At 53.9% G+C, this 20,066-nt stretch overlaps 8 protein-coding genes across 8 annotated transcripts; 5 read left to right on the top strand and 3 right to left on the bottom strand.

The window, feature by feature from the left end:
- Positions 1-522: 522 nt before the first annotated feature.
- On the bottom strand, positions 523-1,405 carry INS49_007749 (uncharacterized protein; the record flags this gene model as incomplete). Its single annotated transcript, XM_043168497.1, has 3 exons — positions 523-660; positions 728-1,092; positions 1,297-1,405. 3 exons carry the CDS (start codon positions 1,403-1,405, stop codon positions 523-525), a joined length of 612 nt encoding a protein of 203 aa, XP_043026177.1.
- Positions 1,406-2,252: 847 nt separating this feature from the next.
- Positions 2,253-3,941, top strand: INS49_007748 (uncharacterized protein; the record flags this gene model as incomplete). The annotated part of the gene is made up of 1 exon (XM_043168496.1): positions 2,253-3,941. One exon carries the CDS (start codon positions 2,253-2,255, stop codon positions 3,939-3,941), a length of 1,689 nt encoding a protein of 562 aa, XP_043026176.1.
- Positions 3,942-5,000: 1,059 nt separating this feature from the next.
- INS49_007747 (uncharacterized protein) lies at positions 5,001-6,553 on the top strand (the record flags this gene model as incomplete). Its single annotated transcript, XM_043168495.1, has 5 exons — positions 5,001-5,011; positions 5,085-5,156; positions 5,216-5,383; positions 5,437-6,106; positions 6,197-6,553. 5 exons carry the CDS (start codon positions 5,001-5,003, stop codon positions 6,551-6,553), a joined length of 1,278 nt encoding a protein of 425 aa, XP_043026175.1.
- A 1,312-nt stretch (positions 6,554-7,865) lies between these two features.
- Positions 7,866-8,816, top strand: INS49_007746 (uncharacterized protein; the record flags this gene model as incomplete). Its single annotated transcript, XM_043168494.1, has 1 exon — positions 7,866-8,816. The coding sequence occupies one exon, from the start codon at positions 7,866-7,868 to the stop codon at positions 8,814-8,816; it is 951 nt and encodes a 316-aa protein (XP_043026174.1).
- Positions 8,817-9,188: 372 nt separating this feature from the next.
- Positions 9,189-10,852, bottom strand: INS49_007745 (uncharacterized protein; the record flags this gene model as incomplete). The annotated part of the gene is made up of 5 exons (XM_043168493.1): positions 9,189-9,578; positions 9,619-9,829; positions 9,857-10,209; positions 10,260-10,420; positions 10,531-10,852. 5 exons carry the CDS (start codon positions 10,850-10,852, stop codon positions 9,189-9,191), a joined length of 1,437 nt encoding a protein of 478 aa, XP_043026173.1.
- A 1,017-nt stretch (positions 10,853-11,869) lies between these two features.
- Positions 11,870-12,760, bottom strand: INS49_007744 (uncharacterized protein; the record flags this gene model as incomplete). The annotated part of the gene is made up of 5 exons (XM_043168492.1): positions 11,870-12,082; positions 12,131-12,184; positions 12,240-12,297; positions 12,352-12,393; positions 12,693-12,760. The coding sequence occupies 5 exons, from the start codon at positions 12,758-12,760 to the stop codon at positions 11,870-11,872; spliced, it is 435 nt and encodes a 144-aa protein (XP_043026172.1).
- A 2,519-nt stretch (positions 12,761-15,279) lies between these two features.
- Positions 15,280-16,726, top strand: INS49_007743 (uncharacterized protein; the record flags this gene model as incomplete). The annotated part of the gene is made up of 3 exons (XM_043168491.1): positions 15,280-15,480; positions 15,539-15,579; positions 15,652-16,726. 3 exons carry the CDS (start codon positions 15,280-15,282, stop codon positions 16,724-16,726), a joined length of 1,317 nt encoding a protein of 438 aa, XP_043026171.1.
- A 1,097-nt stretch (positions 16,727-17,823) lies between these two features.
- On the top strand, positions 17,824-19,824 carry INS49_007742 (uncharacterized protein; the record flags this gene model as incomplete). Its single annotated transcript, XM_043168490.1, has 2 exons — positions 17,824-18,310; positions 18,419-19,824. 2 exons carry the CDS (start codon positions 17,824-17,826, stop codon positions 19,822-19,824), a joined length of 1,893 nt encoding a protein of 630 aa, XP_043026170.1.
- Between the last annotated feature and the right edge of the window lie 242 nt (positions 19,825-20,066).

Below are 20,066 nucleotides of genomic sequence, written 5' to 3'. Positions count from 1 at the left end.
GCTGTACATTGTTGATGCCATTCTATTGTCTGGTCTGCCCGCCATGGAGTAAGGAATGGAAATTCTCACTTGGCTTCGCATGGCTATTAAATGTAGGTTTCGAGTGAAATTTCAAGGTATTTATCCCAACTGTTGCATGGAGCCTTGGACGTAATGCGACCAGATTATTGCCTTGCACACACAGCACGATAGGTTTCGTCATGCCGCCATTTTGAGTCGTTCATATGAAGTTAATCCATGTCAGAAACAAGCTCACAAAGATAAAGGATCGTAATAGTGTGCATGGAATGACACTTTCTTCAAAGGGATCGTCCAAAATTCGTGCGAGTACATGGTTTTGCTAGTCTGTCTGCCTAAAAATGTGCCATCTTGCCAAGGCAGAATCTTTTGACAACTTTCCCGTCGGTGCAGTCTGCTCGATAATCATTTCGGATAGCCTCAGCCACCATGTCAAGGACTGTTGGACAATTAAACAACAAGACACCATTGTTACCATGTTTTGTCCCCAGATGACCTCTTGTCTCACGTCGATTTGATTGCACGTGTCTTTCCACGCCTAGCTGGCTCAGGTGGGAACAGGGATTCGTAAAGCTTCAATGAGGCAGCCTTGGCGATGATCTCGTAGGTGATGTAGTTGAGGCCAGTGATAGCCTTAAGCGCCTGTAAAAGCAGATTTTAGTCACACTGGGAGCTCTACACATAGCAAGGAAAGCCATTGTGATCTTACAGTCTTTATGTCTTCGTAGCTGTCACCCTTCGCCGTCATTTCCTTCAGCTTGTCCTCGGTGTAGAGATTCCACTTCTGAAGCCTGGCTCCAGGAAGCTTCTGAATGTCCACCTTCTTCAAGCCCTCGCGCTCCAGCTTCTTCTTGACATCTGTACAGCTGTTTCCCTCAACTGTGACACTGTACTCGGTGTCGCGCAGCTTCGCAAGAATTTTAGCGTTCTGGTTCTGGCACTTTTTGGCGTTGAAAATGATTTTGACGTCTGAGCAGAGGTGGTTCATGCAGCGAAAGCCAGGGGACTGGACCAAGGGATCATGGATAACGGCACGGTATGGTCGGACGTCGGGACAGAACGAGACCACCTTCACTAAAACATGCCAAGTCAGCAACCAAGGCATAGACCAGTGGGGTCCAAACTGGGAAAGAATGAAGTGGTACGACCTCTGCTGATCACCTGGCACCAGAGCTACCGCATGGTGCTGGTCCGAATTGGGCGCAAGAAGGGAGACACACCGCGAGTGTAGCAGCACTCGTGACTGGGATATGGAAGCATTATGAGGAGCGGACTTACTCTTGGGGTCCGGAATGGTGAAACGTTGACCATCGGTGTGGCTCACGTAGTCACGCTGGCCCGTCTCCTTCTTGCAGTTCTGACAAAGGTAATGAATGATGACACACATCTTGTCCGGAGATGTTTGCAGCTCGTTAGACGTCCGTACATGCGAGACACGCGTGCTTCAGGACACGATGTTGTTCTTTGGTAGTAGTTTGCAAGGCTCGGACTGCAATGCAGGTGGGGCCATGGATTGACAGCGCGTTTGGGTTCAAGGCTTTTGATACTTCAGGGTCAACAGACATGTCTCCCGGCAACAAGCACAACCAGGCCTTCGCTAAACTAACAGCATGGGTGCCATAAGAGTGGGATCTCAAAATATGCTACCCACAGAAGAGAATAGATATAAAGTTTATTTGAAAATGAAGGAGGTTTTAACAAGAAGCATCATGTCTTCAGGGCAGCTTGTCATGGGAGACCTTGCCATTCCTACTACCCTGAAATCAGATCAATAATGTCCAATTTTACCAAACAAGTAGTGAGCCTGTGGCTATTTGATTCAATATTCTGTCACTACATATTTATTTTGAGATTTATGTCCTTACCAATTACAGAACATAGAAATACACTTTAGCATGCGAGTCAGCCTTTTATTTTCGGTGCCCCTTCAACCCCGGCCGGTGTTCTGAGTCCGGCACAGACTGTCGTCCACACATTGCATTCTTCACGGGTCCGAGTACAGGAATTATTAGCATGCAAGTAAATATAAAGATCTTAATATCTTGCATAAGCCTTAGAAGCCCATCGAAGACATCCATCTGGAAGGGTGCTCCAATTCCAAGACACAAGTCAAAACAGCTAGGTTGAATTCAGGAAGGGGGCATACAGGTACGCAAGGGATCGATACAAATCAACATACACCTCTAAGTCCTTGGTAGACCTGATGCCCAATAACTTTTATTCTTTCATTCACCATGGACCTTGTTCTTCCCAGTGACCAGCCACAGGGAACCGGAATAACTTTGATCGAGCACATGGCTACTGATTCAGTGGTTGTCAAGTACGTAGCTGTCTCTCATATCGATAACACATGGCGCCAACCAGAGACACAAACTACATCAGACCCTTCCCCACGACGCACTGAGTTCTTCAACCCCGCAAACAAACCTTCGCAGCCTGCTGCACTTCACTCCCAAGCCAACTCACATTTCCTTCCCAAACCACCTCAGTTTGCCAATTGCAAAGTTGGTGATCTGTCGACTGGTCCCTTCATGCCGACACCAACCCCGTCAATGATGCCTAAGGACAAGCACGTCGCCACAGGCAAGCCGACCGCGGCGATGTCCACCTCTTATTCTAGGGCCCATGGCCAGTCTGGTATGGATGACATTCGTCCTCGCAACGCGTTTGTGATCATAAGGCTAACATGCAACAATGGTGAAGATCCTGAGCGCGGTCCCACCAACACCCCTTCCACCCCTCACAAAGATGGTGTTGGAACTGCAGGGCAGCAGGCTCCCACCTCTCAGGCGCAGTCAACTGCGAATGCTTCTCAGGACAATCGCCAGCCTTTGATCGATGAAGCTATCACCGATGCTCTCGGGGGTGCTTCCACCTCAGCCATCTATTCGCTCAAGAAATCCTCGAGTGCCAAATCAAAGGGAGGAGCTGGTGGTGGCCCCAGCCGCAAGCGTGATCACGAAACCATGACTAATGCATCCCGACTTGCCAACGACTCTGGTGGAGGCAGCGCCGCACCACCGTCCAGCAAGAACCCAGCTCATGATGGAAACAACTCTGTTCAAGCCAACAAGTTCCAGCGAATCCTGCCGGGCCCTGCACAGCTTGGACCTGCTGGCCGGGAGCAGGGCTATTACGTCGTGAATGACCCGGCAAACTCTCGGCCCAGTCAAGCAGTCTCCGGTAGCCAGGCTGCTCGTGGAGCGAATCAAACTCCCATAGAAAGCCTACCGGTGATCCCTTTCTTGTCGGGTCAGGTTCTTGCCTGGCTGCCGACCTCTTTGCGGGTTGCAGCAAGCAGCGCCCGAACCTACGTCCAAACGATGGTTTATCACAACGAGACGTGGCCCGGAGCGAAATCTGGAGACCCGTTGCAAACGCAATTTGTGATCATGAAGGACGAGTCCGTGTTGCAGGATTGGGACACTTTCTTGCGGGCATTGCTCGAGGTTGCGAATGCTGCACGCGAAGGTCGGCTGCTTGACAACAGGCCTATCCTTCACAATAAGCTCACTGATGATCTGAATATACGAATTCCGGACCCTGATCGGCCTCATGGCGACAAACAGTTCATGCACGAACAGACTGTTGTTCCAGCGAACACGCAGCCCGGCCAGATCGACGCTTCGTCCACAATCATCATGGGGATGAACCCAATGTCTCCGGGACCAGGACAGGTGGGAGACCTGTCTGGAGACATCGAAACAGTCATGCGCATTTCTTCCCGTAACGAGAGTATTCGACAGAATCAGAATCTTCAGCTGCACAATCTTCTTGCCAGCCAGGGCCAAGCACATGCCCAGGGCTTTCACGCCATCCAAGATGCTTATCGCAGAGCTGATGAAGCTCGAGAGTGGGAGTGTGACCTCATTGCCAACTTGATCAAAAAGAGATCGGAGCTACGGGACAAGGAGGAGGGCTAGGTCATTGAACGCAATCAGGTAACATTGGTGCGTTACCGATGGATCATGTTGCGAAAAGTAAGGGATCACATCAAAATGGTATCCCGAATAAAGCGCTCAGACGGAAAGGTGTCCCTCAGACATCACGGAAATCATCACAGGCTATGAAGTCGGATTGACATGGCGGCTTGCAATTCCGGAGGACTACCGTTCTCGTGCATTGGTCAGCCTGCAGAGCTGCGCATGATTCATGACGGCTCCCACATCCGGATTGGGCAGTTGTCAGCCTTAGTCTTCCCTTGCAGCCGGGACGAAAGCCAGCATTTCTGGAGTCGACATCCGGGAAGCCTCCTCCTCATTCTTTTGTTCATTTTCTGTTGTACCCATACCAGATGCATGCCCCATACGGGCGTTCCTCTCTCTTCACCCGTTACATTAATGCCACTCTTGCTCATATGTTTAGACACCAACGGCCCCAAATGCACCTCCGGATTGCCACCAAGGAAAATAAAGCATCCATCAGATCAGCAGACAGCAGGATGAAACTCTATCAAGGGGTACAGGCGCAGCTAGTAAGGAAGGGACCGCAGGACCAAAAGATAGAGAGTCACTAGGCTGGCCTCAGGGCAGGTGAAGATGACTCTAAAATTTGAAATGAAGAGAAAGATCACGGACCTAATGCCCGAGACACAATCAGATTTGCTGTTGAGCCAGCCCACGATTCATGCCATCAACAATTCTTGGACGCCCACGTTGGACCCACAAGGATGGCCCTTCAGTCTGTGTGCCTGCATTTGATCCCCAGCTCAGAACCCCGGACCCCTCCCAAGTGAATGGATTGAAGGTGGACCCCACCTTGGTGACCACATCTTGGGCTGCCATAGTGAATTCAAACCTCTGCTGGGCTACTTGATGCTGCATCCTCGAGAGGTTGCTTTTGTCGAACCCTTCTTTTGTCATCCCACAGCCACGGCTTTCCTCTCGAGCCAATCCATTCAAACCACTGCGGCATCAAGGACCATCAACCCACATTACTACTCAACTTGTGCTCCCCAGCATCTTGCGCCTAAATCAGTGACAATGGATACTTCGTGAGTTCTTCAACAAGCAGGACCTCCTGCCCATCCACATCTGCGCCGTTTCCTGAAAGCTGACAACACGCAGGGCGGTCATTCAGCTCAGCTGTCAGGCAGCTGAGAGTGTGCTTCGCTTTCGGGCTGTGGGCTTTACGAGACGGTGAGCCATGCAATGGTCTCTTCGTCGCCGTGTCATAACATGTACTGAGGGGTGAAAAGGCCTGTGATCGACCTGCAGTCCTTCAGAGCTGCGATCGCAGCACAGATTGAGAAGGTCGCAAAGGACCACCGACACCGTTTCGAGATCCCCCTCTCAGAGGTCGTGACATACGCGGGAGTTGGTGCCGCACGTGCCGCCCAGCAATGGAACGACATTTCTCACAAGGAGTAAGCAGCCCCTATTTCGACAGTGGATGAAAATGGGGTTGACGTCGTTGCAGGAACCATGTCGTGACCGAATGGTTCAGAAACTGTGTCTGCAACCTCGTCAGCGGAGTCGTCAACGACATCGGACAGATGGCCTTCGAGGACCAGGGCATGAATGCGTGCATGTATCTCGAGCCGGACGAATACGACCCTTTCGACGTGCCCAGCTACACTAGAGCAGCGCCCGTTAGCAAGTCCTCGATTTACATTCGCAGCGGTGTAGACGACTACTACGGCTTCCCGCAGGTTGAAACTCAGAAGACCGACGACTCTTCAGCTGCCCGCAACGCGCACTTGGCTACCTCCAACTCGTCATGGACGACCTTTGAGCCGCCCCGTCCTTTCCGACATGAGGTCGAGAAAGGCTATAAAGCTCTCGATGAACTGGCGGCATCCCAGGAAGACACCTCGGCCCGCGCCGACTTCATCCAGAAGACCAAACGCCTCCGCAATGTTTCGGACCCCGTCCACGCTGATTCCCAAGACATGCTTCTCAAGCGACCCACCAAGCGAGCCCGCCAGGATCCATCCCCCTCGCGCCCGTCACCACTGTCAGCGGGTCCCGCAGGCTCGGCGAGCGATTCCGTGAACAAGGTCCAGAAGAACTTTCGCTGGACGGATGATGAGATCAACATACTGGTCACCTCTAGGGACTTCGGCCGGAGCTGGAGCGAGGTCGTCAATGTGAGCATCACCGAAGAGAACTTGGCAGATCACAATCAAGCCACATGAAATTCGAGCACTAGCTGACCCAGTCAATTTCTCTGCTCGCAGATGCTTCCCCGCCACACGTGGATGTCTTGTCAGACGAAATACCGCATGGTCAAAAACAAGGAGGGCGGCAAGTCGGATGGCCGGCCTCCAGTCGATGCTCCCGCTGTCCGCAAGCAGGGACAGAGTGACAAGGCCCAGGTGGTTCAGGGAGGCATGGAGGCCGGTCGTAGCGTCGAGGACAAGGATGAGACGACTACGAGCCGCAACGGACTGCAGGCAGTGGGCATGGACATCGACGATCACGGCAATCAGGGTGGGAAGAAGTCAATGGTTGCCGCAAGCAGAAATGCTGCTGAGCCAGAGCAGGATGTTGGTGGAGACCCCGCGGAGGAACCGACCACCGAAAACATGGAGTAGGCGACTCGTCCGGACTGATGCCGTGGCATCACGCTGGCATTTCAAGCTACGACGAAGTGTCCGACTTCCATCCCCTAGACTGTCAGTTTCATTGGACTCATTGGTTGCTGTCCGTTCACGTATTCTGTTTCCGTGGCAGAATTTGGTAAGTTGCAGTCTCTGCGTCCTCTCTCCCGAGTCGAGGAAGCCATCGAGAGAGATGCCACGCCCCCGCGGGAGAAATTAGCCGTTGGTTATGGCTTCCCTTGAGGAGACAACAAGTGTTAGCTTAGCTGCTCCCATAATGCCCATTGTACGATTATTAAAAACGGTGTTGACTCCTGGGGCTCGATGACTAAAAAGAAAACCTAATCATATTTCCAGACGCTTCTCGAACAATACGTGGGAGGAATAGGCTGCCTTTCGAGACGAGACGGTCAACTCATCAGGTCTCCTTGAAAACTCGACGTCCTCATAAGGGACTGGCAAAGTGGTTCCAGGTGTCAAGTACTCCCTCCTCAAGGACTGAGCGACTCGATCGATCAGAGACTTCAATACACATGGATTGGACGACTCGGCCTATCGGAGACTCCAATGCTCAAGGACCGGACGACGCGACCTATCGGGGCCTCGTATAAATAGGACGGAAAGTACAAAGAGGAACACAAAACAGTTCCAGACACAATATCTGCCCCCGGTGATGGGGTCTGGTATTATTATAATCCGATCCGATGCCTGCCGGGCCGACTTCGCACTATTTAAAGGCTGGGACTCTTCTCAGAAGCTTGGAACTTCATTCTTTTCCCATCCTCCCGACACTACTTCAAGGGCACAGAGGTCCCCCAGCGCAGCCCCAAGGGTACAGAGGTCCCGTAAGTGATCCAATCGTGCAAACAGGTTCATTTCACTAAAAATGGTTTCATACAGCAGGCTATGAATTCACAAGTCCCCTGGTGTTGGTTTGTGCAAGGCTAATACCTGGCACAAGGGCGGACACCCTCTGTGTCCAAACACCGTGCTCGAGTCCATGGGCAGCCTGGCACCATGGCACACAACAGGCCTTGGTGCCATGACAGCCATCGTGGACACCCGGGGTCTCAGACGACAACCCCGACCCCGGTGGGATGTGGCCTCACCCCGGGTCAGACCAGCAAACCCCTTTGCTTGGGAGCTGGCTCTGAGAAAGTGATCTGCTGAGATCAACGACGCTCCTTACACTAGCGCAGTGATTCTTTTGATCAAACTGCAACCTCTCCTGCCAGCTTGCTCGTTCAGAAGCCAACAAAGATTGAGCACTCACCATTGTCACCATCCTCCATAAGTCAAACCAACAATGGCGGCGAAAAAGATCTTCAGCGAGGAGGAGCTCTACGAGCTCTTTGCTCACGAGTACCCGGTTGCTCCGCTGCTCACAGAGGATGAGGCGGAGATGTATGGCTTGTCTGAAGCGCAGACCCAATGGGTCACCCAGCGGGCTGCTGCCCAGGAGCCCATCATCCACCAACCCGCCGTCCACCAGCAGCCAGTCCCCCAGCAGCAGGCCGTCCTCCAACCGCTTGTCATTCAGCAGCCCGTTGTTCAGCAAGCCGTCGTTCAGCAGCCCATCGTGCAGCAGCCCATCATTCAGCAGCCGGCCTTCCAGCAGCCGGCCGTCCAGCAACCTGCTCCTCACCGATCGTGCCCCGTCCAAAGCTGCACTTCTCTGACAGGAAATACCAGAATGGACCACCTCTACGACCACCTGGCCGAGGTTCATGGATATGAACGTGCACCGAACGAGTATAGCATCCTGCACCACCACCTAAAGAGAAAGACCCTATCCACACTCAAGGGCCTCTTCATTCGAGACATCCGCAAGCTCGCCTGGGACCAGGCCCGCCTCAAGGCAGTTGAGGAGGCCATCCGCCAACGTGACAACTCCTACGTCAGTTGTCACGGCCTTGGGCTCGCCATGCAACATTCCATCCCGCAGGCGAACGCAAGCAAGAAGCAGGGGCTCATCACCCTGCTCACCAACGTCCGCAACGAGATCAACCAGCTGGGCAGTCTCCACAACCACCCAGGCCAGGCCCAGAGCACCTGGGACGAGGTCTACGAGAACCTGGTGTCCACTTTCCAGCTCAACGGAAATGCTCAGAAGGCGGTTGTCACGCGGGCTTCGCAGTACTTCAGCAACACGCGGGCTTCCATGGGCGATGACATGAACGTAAACGTCACCCCTGCCCGAGTCGTGCTTACCGACGAGCTCGTGCTGAAGCCAGGTGCTTCTCTGCCCCCGAAGTAGACTAGGCGGTGGATGGAATCAGCTGGAGTTGATATTGAGCGGAGGCAAGGACCCTGGAGAGAACGGAATGAGGAATTGAGAGTGAAGACATTTGTGTCGAACGAGGATGGAGGTCTGGAAGACGAACCGGTCAAATAATAGGACACAAACGTGTCCGTACCAACGTGGCCAGCATCAATCAATCCCAAGGCTTCTCATAATAACCGTAAAGTCGCGAGCACAGTGAATCCCAACCGTGAAGTGTCAACTCTATTTCGCATGAACACCGATTCGATTGCCCCATGCTAGCAATAAGTGAAGGTCGAAAAGTTTACTTTCGCTGAGTAGTCCTCTTGCTCAGCCTCCAATCAGCACACTGACTAGGTATTCCCCTCAATTCTCCCACGACAATGCCTTCGCCATGCGAGGATACATCCAGTGATGCGCCTCCCTGCGCGTCACATTCCGACTAGCCAAGCGCTGCTCGGTAACCAGGAACGACCGCGGGAACCACTCTGGCACGCCCGCAGCCTCCTGACCACCAGCCTTGCCGCTCGCAATCATCTGGCTGAGTGGCCGCCCGCAGAGCCACGCGAAACACATGCCCTCTCCATCGAACGCCGCCGAAACCCACTCACCGACAGCCGACGCGTTCTTGACGGGCCGCGCCGCGGCAGATTGAGGGAGCAGCCCCACGAACGGCCGCGAGTCCCTCGAGCCGCCCTCGATGCCCACCCAGACGCGCTTGGTGCGGCCAGGGTAAACACTGGGGCCCGCCGCGGCCTGGGGGAAGCCGGTCCTCTCCGCGCCCCAATTCCCATACCCGAAGTAGCTGGGCAGCGCGCCGTTGAGGTACGACGCCGTGACGTGACTGGGCGGCCCGCTGTCGCTCCAGAGCAGTCGAGTTGCCCCCTGGGCCGCCCTCGCCCTCGCCGCCCGCGCCGCCGCCGAACATGTACTCGCCGTTGCGCGGCATCTGCACGACGTAGTCCAGCCCGTTGCGGAACAAGGACCACGCGCGGCCGCCGGGGAGTCTGCCGTTGCCCGTGTACGAGGGTCACGCGCCCGCCTTGGGGAGGCCGCTCCCGCCAAGCTGGGCGCTCATGTGCAGGAGGCCGCCGCTGGTGGCGCCCTGCAGCCCTGGGACGAAGTGTGGGGTCCAGGCGTTGGTTGCGTAGACGACGTGCTTGGTCTGGATCCTGCCGCGGGTCGTGAGCACCTCGTAGTTGGAAGAGGACGACGGACCGGTGAGTGAGGACACGTTCAGAGCGGCGGTGTTGGTGTCCAGGGAGAAGCTTGGGTATGTTTCCAGGAGCGACTTCAAGGAGTGGGTTATGAATCGGTAGGGCCAGATAGCGCCCGCCATCTTTGCTGTGCCGGTCATGATTCCTGTGACCTCGGGGATGAGAGATATCTGCAGCCTTTCTTAGCCTTTGCAGCCCAATGTTCACGCATGATACTCACGTTGCGAGCCTCTTCTCTCTCGAAAACAGCCCAGTCTTTAGCAATGTCGGGGACCTCCTTCTTCAAGACCTCCATCTGCTGGACGGCCGTCTTCCACTGCGCATCGTCAAAGAAGGCATCCATGCTGTCCACAACGCGCGCCTCGGCAGCGAGCCGCCCGTCTTCAGGAAGGGAATTGGCGGCCGAGATGAGAGCCTCAACATGGGCAGAGCGCAGTCTTGTGATCTTGGCCGCCTCTTCTTGCGTCACAGCCTCCTTGGCACCGGCGTACTCGGAGTAGGAGGATGGCCTATATGTCCACCATTCCGGCCAGTGGAGCCGGAACAGCCCTGCCGGGCCTCGAGCATGGCTATCCGAAGCGGCGTGGTCCTGTTGGCCTCCTTGATCAGATGCCATGCAATACTGGTGCCCGAGATGCCGGAGCCAATGATGACGATGTCGGCATCGGTGGGTAACTGGGCGGACTGGTGGTCTGCCACGCCCTCCAAAGGCGGCAGCTGCCAGTAAGAGATGTTTGGGTTGGCATTGGGCAGACCCGGGTCCTGGGCCAGCACAACAGACGCGAAAATAAGAAGTTCAGACAACCGCTTCATCGTTATTGTAAAGCTGAAGTTCGTCTCTGGTGTCTCGTGTACAAAAGAATGTCTTGTTTAGGATGACCCCATGGCTTGGGATCCATTGTGAAGCAGGAGACCCAAGAGGTATTTATCTTCGACCAGTCGACCAACGATGAAGGCTCAAGCGCATACACGATTCCCGGAGATATTTGCGTACGCATTGATCCCAGAATACCTGACCCTTGAGCTGAGATCTCGCAGAGTCGGCAAACACGAGGCGACATCATGCCTCCGCGATGCATATGCAAGCATCGATGTGCTTCTGCGGCCCGAGTCACAACAGCTATTGACAGGATGCCTCCTGAGCCCAGCTGTGATTATCAATATGATTCCATAACGGTTCGAGAGCCGTGGCTGAGCGGGGTTGATAGGCAGAAGCAGACAAGCAAATAATCCTCATTTGGGATAGCCAATGTGGCTTTTCCGTGCGTACGCGGGTGAACGTTTGGCCTCAACTCAGCAGATAGGTGAGAGTAATCTCCCGCGTTTTCAAGGTCTTATCCGCGTATAACTTCCACGAAGAGAAGGTCCTGCCGTACGGAGACTCTATCTGAGTTGTGGTCACCTCTTTTAATAACGACAGGCCGCATACAATGCGTCATAACGAGAAGGGCTGTGCGGGACTCCTGATGACCAAGCCTGGGCTTGTCCAATCAAGGGCTTTGGCGCGGACAGCTTTGCTGCCCGCCCGATGCAACCGGCCCTGCGCTGCTCTGAGAAGCTAAATGGTGCCAAGAGCCTGGGGTCTTGCGGACTGCATCATCTTGCGAGACATTTTCCACTTCGAGTTACAGGGTTTGCATTCCCTTCTTTAGTGCCACGAGGAGCGCAATACTACATTCTTGTGTAGTTGAGCAAGCTGTAGAAAAAGTGGATCATTATTCCAATGAGATTCAGCGAGAATAGACCATCAAAGCCCTCAAGAAACAGACACAAAATGGTGCAATTCTCTAGTGCTTCGTCTCATGACCGTTTCGATTACTGGTGTAGATTTTAGACAGAGCCAAACAACCGCGGACCCAGATCGCCTGTTGGAATATTTGCATTCATCTTGCCGTGACCGTACCCCTGCCACTCCGAGTGGCGCGGCTGCGCTTGTTTCTCGGCGCTGATCGTTGTGAGTTTGGGACTTTCTTTGCGGGTATATTCCAGGGCAAACTTACTATCGTGCTCATCGTCACCGTCTCGACGACAGGCCGGCTTGCGCTGAGTATAATGTCAGCACAACCTTACTTCAAACTTGGGAAGACTTACACTAACCTTGGAGGCTAAGGGAGGCTGGGGGAGAGGCTTCGCGGGAACTTGACACTTTGTTGGATTAGTAGACACAAAAAGGTGCGTTCAATGCGCATATGATACGTACAAATTGCCGAAGAAACTTGTCGCCGTACCGGGCAACGTCAAAGTTCTCGTCGGTCTCACTGTATGAGGTCAGTCCGGTCCAAGTGCACACACGATTCGGACCCAGTACGTACGCGAGGTGCTCCAGCCACTGGGCAATCTGGACTATGAGGGTGCTAGGAGGATTTCTGTCAAGGCGTCAGCTCAAGCCCAGTGCATGCCTCGTAGGACATCAACATGTACCCTGGCTCACGCAGAAAGACCGCATCCCTCCAGCCACCATCCAAGACAAACTTATACAAAGCACTAATCGATTGTTAAGACAAAGGTTCAAAAAGCTTCTAGAGAATCAGCTTGCCGTTCGGATTGGTAGATGGCCTGTGGATCATGTGGGCCGGGGTTCGGGCCACGGTAAGGAACGACTATCTCCACCTATCAACACCTAAAACACCCAAGCCTTTGGGACTTCACATACTCTGGGCAGGGTGCTGGGTGAACATATGTCGGTTCATCTGATATGAGGTCAGCTGTGGCCGAGAACATGATTTGCGCCGGTTGACAACTAACAGCTGTGGACACCGCGCAGACAGCACCGCAAAGTGTGCCGGTGTCATCGTCAAGGAGGCATCTGATCCAAGTCAGTCTAGTCCGAGCCCAGCCATGCGGTGAATACCCACACTCCCCCGGTGATTGGCGAGATGACAAAGGGTTGACTTAGGCCAAGGGTTTGGACAAGATCTATCCTATATCAGCTCACACTCGGCCTAGTCGGTGTGCGAGTGCACTTACTGGCCGTAGCTGCGTTGGTGGTCGGCTTTTTAGTTCCAGCTGGGCTGAAATCAGTCTGGTATCACTTCCAACTAAGCAGATCGCTCCTACCGGGCAAGGAAAAGGCAGGGTTGGCTCGCGGCCAAGTTCCTAGTCGGGGTCAGCATGAGGACAGTAAGAGAGGATTTACATCTTGCCTCCCATAATGCCGAACACGGGGTGTGTCTGACGGTCCTGAACTAAAGTTAATATGTATCTCGTCAAGGGCGAGCTAGAATGAGATCCATACCGCGGTGGTGAGTCTCATAACCCATTGGGCAGGTCGTGGGTTAAAGTCGGCCATAACTTGATTGTTCTTGAGTACTCTTTTATCAGAGTTCGAACTCAGTGCAAACACGATTTGGAATCAAAAACAAGGAATTACGTAATCATCAAGCATTCATGAGAAATTTTATTGGAGAAAGTGGATTGGAGCAACGAGGTTGGAGAGTAACATCTTTATATAAATTTTCACTAATCACACTATCTTGTTAAATCATTTCCCATTGGTCCGAACAATGCATTAGTGCTTCATACCCCTTGCGCATATGTTTCACTTCTATAACAGGGTAGTGGCCAGCGTTTACGCTCTATCACGCGCTAAGGAACTTTGCCAGAAGTCAAGATTCTGGCTTTGTGATACGAGGTGACGCATCGATATCAATACGGGGCACAGGAACAATATTAAGTCTAGCAATAAGTCCCATTCTGACTGGAAAGCCCCTGCTGACTGCCTTTGTCTATGTATAAACTCCAAAGTCAATGGTCTCCATGGCTTGAGACAGAATTATCGCCCACCAGGCTAGGGAAAGTGTAGTTCTCAGATGCAGTATCCCCAACCATGAGTTCAAGCGAGGCTGCCCACCCCCATCTGCTGAAAGTGATACGTCGAAAGACATGGATAGACGTCGTGCAGTAGTGAAAGAAGTCGAAACGGCCATCCGGTATTTATACAGTGGTAAGGAGCCCGACCGCATATCCCATGGCAGCACAAACAGGAGGAGCCGACCAAAGGTCATGATGAGTGCCGTCGCCATCTTAAATCCCATAAACGTTCTCGCAATCAAGAGAGTGAAAAGAACAGTCTTGGTGGAACCGGGCCTAGGTATGGACGGCTTCGTCGAGGCAACTTTGTTGCATAGACTGGTGCCGCCCATCGTCATGGGCTTTCCAGGCATCGCAGCCGGACGCGGCAAAAACTCCAGCTTCCGACATGGCCTCTTCGACGAAAGCATGGAAACAGTTTGAGATGGTACCTGCGAGTAGAGAGATAGTAACAGCCAGTCGTTATGAGCGTCCAGATCTTGCGCTCACTGGGCGGCATGAAGTTGCTGCACGCGCACGTGTACCAGTCCGAGGCGACTTCTAAGCGTATACGGCCGGCGCGGCTGGTACGCCTCGCTGTGGGCCAATTCCCACGTCGGCGCTTTCAATTGTCTACGACAAGGCGCACGTGCATTCGGAGGAGGTACGGACGGCGAGCGTGGCGCAGTAGAGGACCCAGAATCACTCTGCGTGGCTCAGGGCGTGCTGGCCGATCAAGGGCATCTGGGGCGCTGTGGTGGCGTATGCAAGCGGGGACCAGGGGCTGCGTGGGAGTGGGAATTGGAATTTGAAGAGGGAAAAATAAATAGTATGAAACACTTCTGAGCGCTTCCATAGATGTCCATTCAAGCGTGGAGTCTCTCGCCCGTGAGCTAGACGTGATGGGTGTGCTGTTGCCAGGGCGAGGCCAGGACAGTAGATACTGTGGCGAGTTGGGTAACCAGGCAATCAGAGCTTGAGTTGTGGCCATCCAAGGTGGAGTGAGAGGAAATACCAATTGCCTGTAGTTCAGGTTACAACTGAGAGCTGGATTGGTTTGTCGCTGGAGGGTTGAGTGAACGCCACCATTCTCTATACCGCAGGTACCGTATCACACCGGTCGAGGTGCTGTGCATCCTTGTCCAGACCACCTTAGGTCAACGTCTTCTTGCAAATGTTGCAGTGAATAAGCGGGGCCTGGAAAGCAGCAAGCAAATGCGTGCCGTGCCCCTGCCCTATCCAGGGTAAGTAAACTTTCAGTGGCCAGCTGCCATCAACCTGTCTGGCAAAATCCTTTCCGACTTTGAGTTCCACCTTCCTTCTGCCTGAGCTTGGCATCCACCCTCAACCTTGACTTGCACGGCTTGGCCAATCAGAAAGCATTTTCCTCTCGTGACCAGCAAACTGACATCGACCTCAACATTCATCATCGTCGACAAAGCTTTGCCAACATGCACTTCCTGCTGTTGGCGCTCGCGGCTGTGATGGCCTCTGTGTCAGCCATCACCGTCAAGCTTCCGCTCTACTCACGTGCAACGGAGCCCACTGTCCAGGGAAGTACCAGATTCCGCCTGCCTGTCTCTGCCAGACAGTCCGATATCGACGGTGTCAATGTGCCTGTCACGGACTGGTTCAGTCGGTCGGACAACCAGGTAAGTCAACGATGAGAGCTCTTTACTGCGGAATAAGTCGACTGATTTGATCACCCAGTGGTACACGACTTTCTCTATCGGCACGCCGCCTGAGGAGTTGTACGTTCGTCCTATTCTGACGGGAAAGCCACGCCCGCTGTTTTCAGAAAAGCTAACAATAGGTGACGCCAGAACTGCCTCGTTTGACACCGGCTCTTCTCGGTTCATCCTGCCGCGGGTCAACTGCACCACTGGCACGTGCGCCAACCTGACTCTCTTCGATCCCGACAAATCCAGCACATTCTCACCACTTCCCGGCACAGACGAACAGTCCACCTTCGCCACGGGTTCCGACTCAGTCCCGCTGCCCCGGCCAGAGGTGGTGACCTGCAGATCCGTGCATGACACGGTCTCTCTCGCATGGGGTCAGCTGAAGGTCGAAAACCAGGGCTTCGCCTTGTGCGACACGTACACCGGGGCCATGGGCGAATCGAAAATCTCGGGAATCATGGGTATGGGGATATATGACCCATCGGCCAACGACACTCCGTGGTATTGGAATCTCGTCGAGGATGGGCAGCTTGAATCCCATTTATTCTCCTTCTACATCCCACCTGCCGAACTCGTTGGCAAACTCGACGGCGGCCAGGTCACCCTCGGCGGAATGGATATGTCCAAGGTCGACGGCGACATCCACTGGACCAACCTTAGCGTCGACGCTACCCCCGATGTCTACACATACGTCCTCGACCAGTCCGCCATCTACGCCGATGGCAAGATCCTTGACCCAAGCGTGCCCAACGCCAACTTGCCCAACGCGACCGCCTTCGGCTACGCCTTTCTGGACACGGGCACCGCCTTCATGCAGACGCCTGACTTTGACACCGCCAAGGCCATATACGCCCAGATCTCCCCAAACATCACCCAGATAGACCCGGCAGGGGCCTGGGGCGCCCCGTGCGGCCAATTAGACAGCATCGCACCCGACCTGACGTTCACGCTGGGGAACCAAACCGAGGCGTTGAACCTCACCATCCCGAAGAAGTACTTCAACCTCGGCGAGTACCCAGGCCTGCCTGGGATTTGCCAGGCCGTCTTCAACAACCCCACGGATGGCAGCGAGACGTCTCTGGATGATGCTCCACTATGGATCGCTGGTTCGCCGCTGCTCGATAAGTACTACACTGTGTGGGACGGAGTTGACTTGCGTATCGGCTGGGGCAAGCTGTCGGGCCTGCCCGGCTTTAATGGCAGTGACTCCACCTGATGGCCTCGAGGTTTTAGTATCATGGGCTATTCGTGGTTTGTGCTTGAATGGTGGCACAACTTGTTTGCATCCGGCTGATGGGGTTTACCTAGCCAATTAGGACAAGATGGCTGGCATGGCTTGGCTGGGGAAAACAGGTAACGGCCTTCATGCGGGGATCGTCACTAGTCGAAAGGTAAAAGATAGAGAAGTCAAATACAACTCTGCCTTTGAGACATCTTTCATCCATGATTCTTGTACATGATTTCAGTGGTTCTGCCATTTCCTGGCCTCTGAATCTGCAATGTGTGGCTTCAAGTCATCATAAAGTGTCCAGTGAAAGCACAAAACAGGAACAAGCTGGTTGCTGCTCATAGGTATTTCAAAACAATATCTTGCATGTGGGATGCCTCCTGTTTTCCTACTTTTCCCAAATGACAGACATGGCGAGGATCTCCCTCTGCCCCTGCTTGGAGGATTCCACCAGGTCAGTTTACTCGTTTGTGGCTCAGAGGCTTGCCATGAGTGACTTGTGATATCTATGGACACATACCTAGAGTCATTTCACTTCGTGATGAAAACAAACAACAAGGACCACGGAGTCTAGTTAAAGCTATATTTCACCACGAGTTGCCTGTGAATTTGGAGCGACCAAATACGGGCGATTGATGCAACCAGCCAATTTTGTGAGGCAGGAATGACAGTACTCACTGCTGCCATTCCCAGGGTAGGGGCCTATGATAGCGTCACTCTTGTTTGTCCTCAACTTCACTTGCCAGCATCAGATGATCGTTTCCCACCATCGACTCCAAAATATAAAACCTCAGGATCAAACCCATCTGTGTTTCAAATCTTAAACACCTCAACATCATCTTCAAGAATCTGCGAGCTGTTGACTTTGCACTCCTCTAAATAAACTCCAGTCCAACTCAGTACCCATCTACCACCTCTTTGTTCCCTTGCCGACTACTCCAGTTGAATCAACCACCCTTCTCCTGCAACAGATCATCGAGTTCTCCAAATCTTCAAAAGGTGTGTAAATCGTCACTTCCTGTCGATCTTGAAAAGTCCAGAAATTCTAACTCTCTTTTGGGCATTGGTTGCAGACACTCGATATAATGGTCAACCAAGCTATACATCTGCTCAAGCAGTCCGGTGACATATCGGTCCGCCTAGCCAACGACAGCCTTCGAATCCCCGGATTCAAGCAACTCGAGGGATGTCAAACTACAGTGGACATGGATGCAGACCCCGAGGTCTTCATCATGTTGGAGCCCATCCAGATCATGGGAAGAAAGATCACCCTCACAAACGACATGCGAAAGAGCGCGCGACGGCTCCGATCCGTCTTCACTGCCAGCACATCGTTCTTCCAATGGCGCCTCCCAAACGGCGAGAGGATGCTCCGTGAGAACGGGATCGAAAACATTCCCAGCCAAATCTTCGACGAGATCAGGACTTCCCTCGCCCAGTCCGATCCGCACTTCCTGAAGTTCCCGGCGGTGGCTATCAAGAGATGCCTTCTTCTGTTTACAAAGAGCTTCTTGCCCCAGACGAAGTGGGCTGCCCCCGGCAAGGGCAACACAACTGCGATGGATTTTGCCCGTGAGGCTTAGGTAGCCGTCAAGCGATTCCAAGAAATGTTGTCCCAGGTTGCGCCCCCTTTGGAGCCTAGTCCTGCGCCTGGAAAGCCAAGCTCATCCGACTCCCCAGAATCAAGCAGCTCCATGGTTGCCGAACCACCGACTAGCCCCCGCCAAGAGGCCTCGCCATCGCCTGTGATCGACGGGACTCATGGTCCGTCGTCCTCGGTTCCTCAAATCCACTCTGAAGGCAGGGCTGCTCCCGCTGCTCCACCCATCCCCGTACCCTCGGCAATCTCTCGAGAAGGCCGTGGCAGAGGCCGGGGAGCGACTGAGTCCCAGGGTGGTGGCAGAGCCAGCAGCGGTCGGGGAGGAAAGAAGGCTGGACCAAGTCGCGATGACATCCCCACTCCAACGATGGAAGGCGAGCCCACTATAAGTGACAAGCATACCGCTGCGTTGGGCTTGATCCAGCTCAGCTGCGCCTCGTCATCTCGCCCAGCTGGAGACGCACCAGTCAGCGCAACGGCGACGGTCTCCCAGTCGCACAAGCCCGTGCAGCAACCTGAGGCCTCGGTAAAGCACATTGATGTCTCCGGGCCATCATCAAAGGATGTTCGCAAGTCTTCCAGGAGGAAGGCGAAGGCCTCATACCTGGCGCCGCTGGACAAACCCACCAGTGTCGATGACAGCCGAGATCCCTCCCCGTTGAGTCTGGCGGAGGCGGCCGGAGCCAGCCAGGGATCAGTCCCCTCCGCAAGTTTTGCTTCAATGAGAGATCCCAACCTAGAATTGGCAACGACCCTGGGCAAACATCCAAGAGCTCAGCCCGATCTCGTTGAGCAGAGTCACCTTCGCCCCACAACCTTCCGAAAGCACCATCACGGGGTGTCCCACGATGCACCTGAAAGTAGAAGCGAGGCGATGGAGCGAATGGAAGGCTACCTGGCTGGTGTAAAGGCGATAATGGATAAGCAGGCCGAACAACATCGAGTGGTCGCAACATCCGAAGAGATCCTCGCCATGCGGGTCAACTTTCTCCGAGAGCGTGTGCGGAACTTCGAGGAGGAGAAGACGGCAATGCTCGACATGCAGCGCCGACAGCTCCGTCCGGGATTGGTCACGCTGAAGATGACCCCGCGAGTTCAGGATCGCGTGAACCAGCTGTTCGGCTCAGACGGCAAGGGCGCTGGATCCGGCACTGGAGCCCCTGCAGCTCAAGCCCAGGATGCAAGGAGCATTTCAGACCTCCCGACTGCACCCCAGCCAAAGAGTCAAAACACCATCGGGGCTGATGGCACTGTGCCGCCAATGGGTTTCTTCAAACGCCCCACAGGTCGCCAGGAGTCAAACACGTCCAGCAACATGACTTTGGTTCCCTCCTCGGAGCCGGAGAAAGACGGCGATTCCAGCGACGAGGAGCCAGATTACGACGATGACGACAGCAAGGAAGATCCGGATTATGAGGATGAATCCAGCGACGAAAGGTCGGATGGGCCTACCGAATCGTCGTGGGCGGCTACTATCCCACCGTAGAATGACGGTCAAGGGCGGAAGGGACATTGGAGATCACGCTTGTCCCGATAATTCATGAGTGGGCATCAGGACTCATTATGAGAAAAAGAAGCCCTGAGAATTGTTCAGGAAGACGAATGAGGACGAATGTGTGTCAAGAAAGGGGCTGACATAGACAGATGACGTATTTTCATATTCTCTTTCGAGTGGAAAGATCAGGTATACTTGCGAAGAAGGAAAGAAGCCGGGAAGGGGGAACGGCT

This window comes from Diaporthe citri, assembly GCF_014595645.1.
Source record: "Diaporthe citri strain NFHF-8-4 chromosome Unknown scaffold_3, whole genome shotgun sequence".
NCBI classification, from domain to species: domain Eukaryota; kingdom Fungi; phylum Ascomycota; class Sordariomycetes; order Diaporthales; family Diaporthaceae; genus Diaporthe; species Diaporthe citri.
The sequence above is the reverse complement of the archived record's forward strand: the minus strand, read 5'-3'. Positions and strand labels throughout refer to the sequence as shown.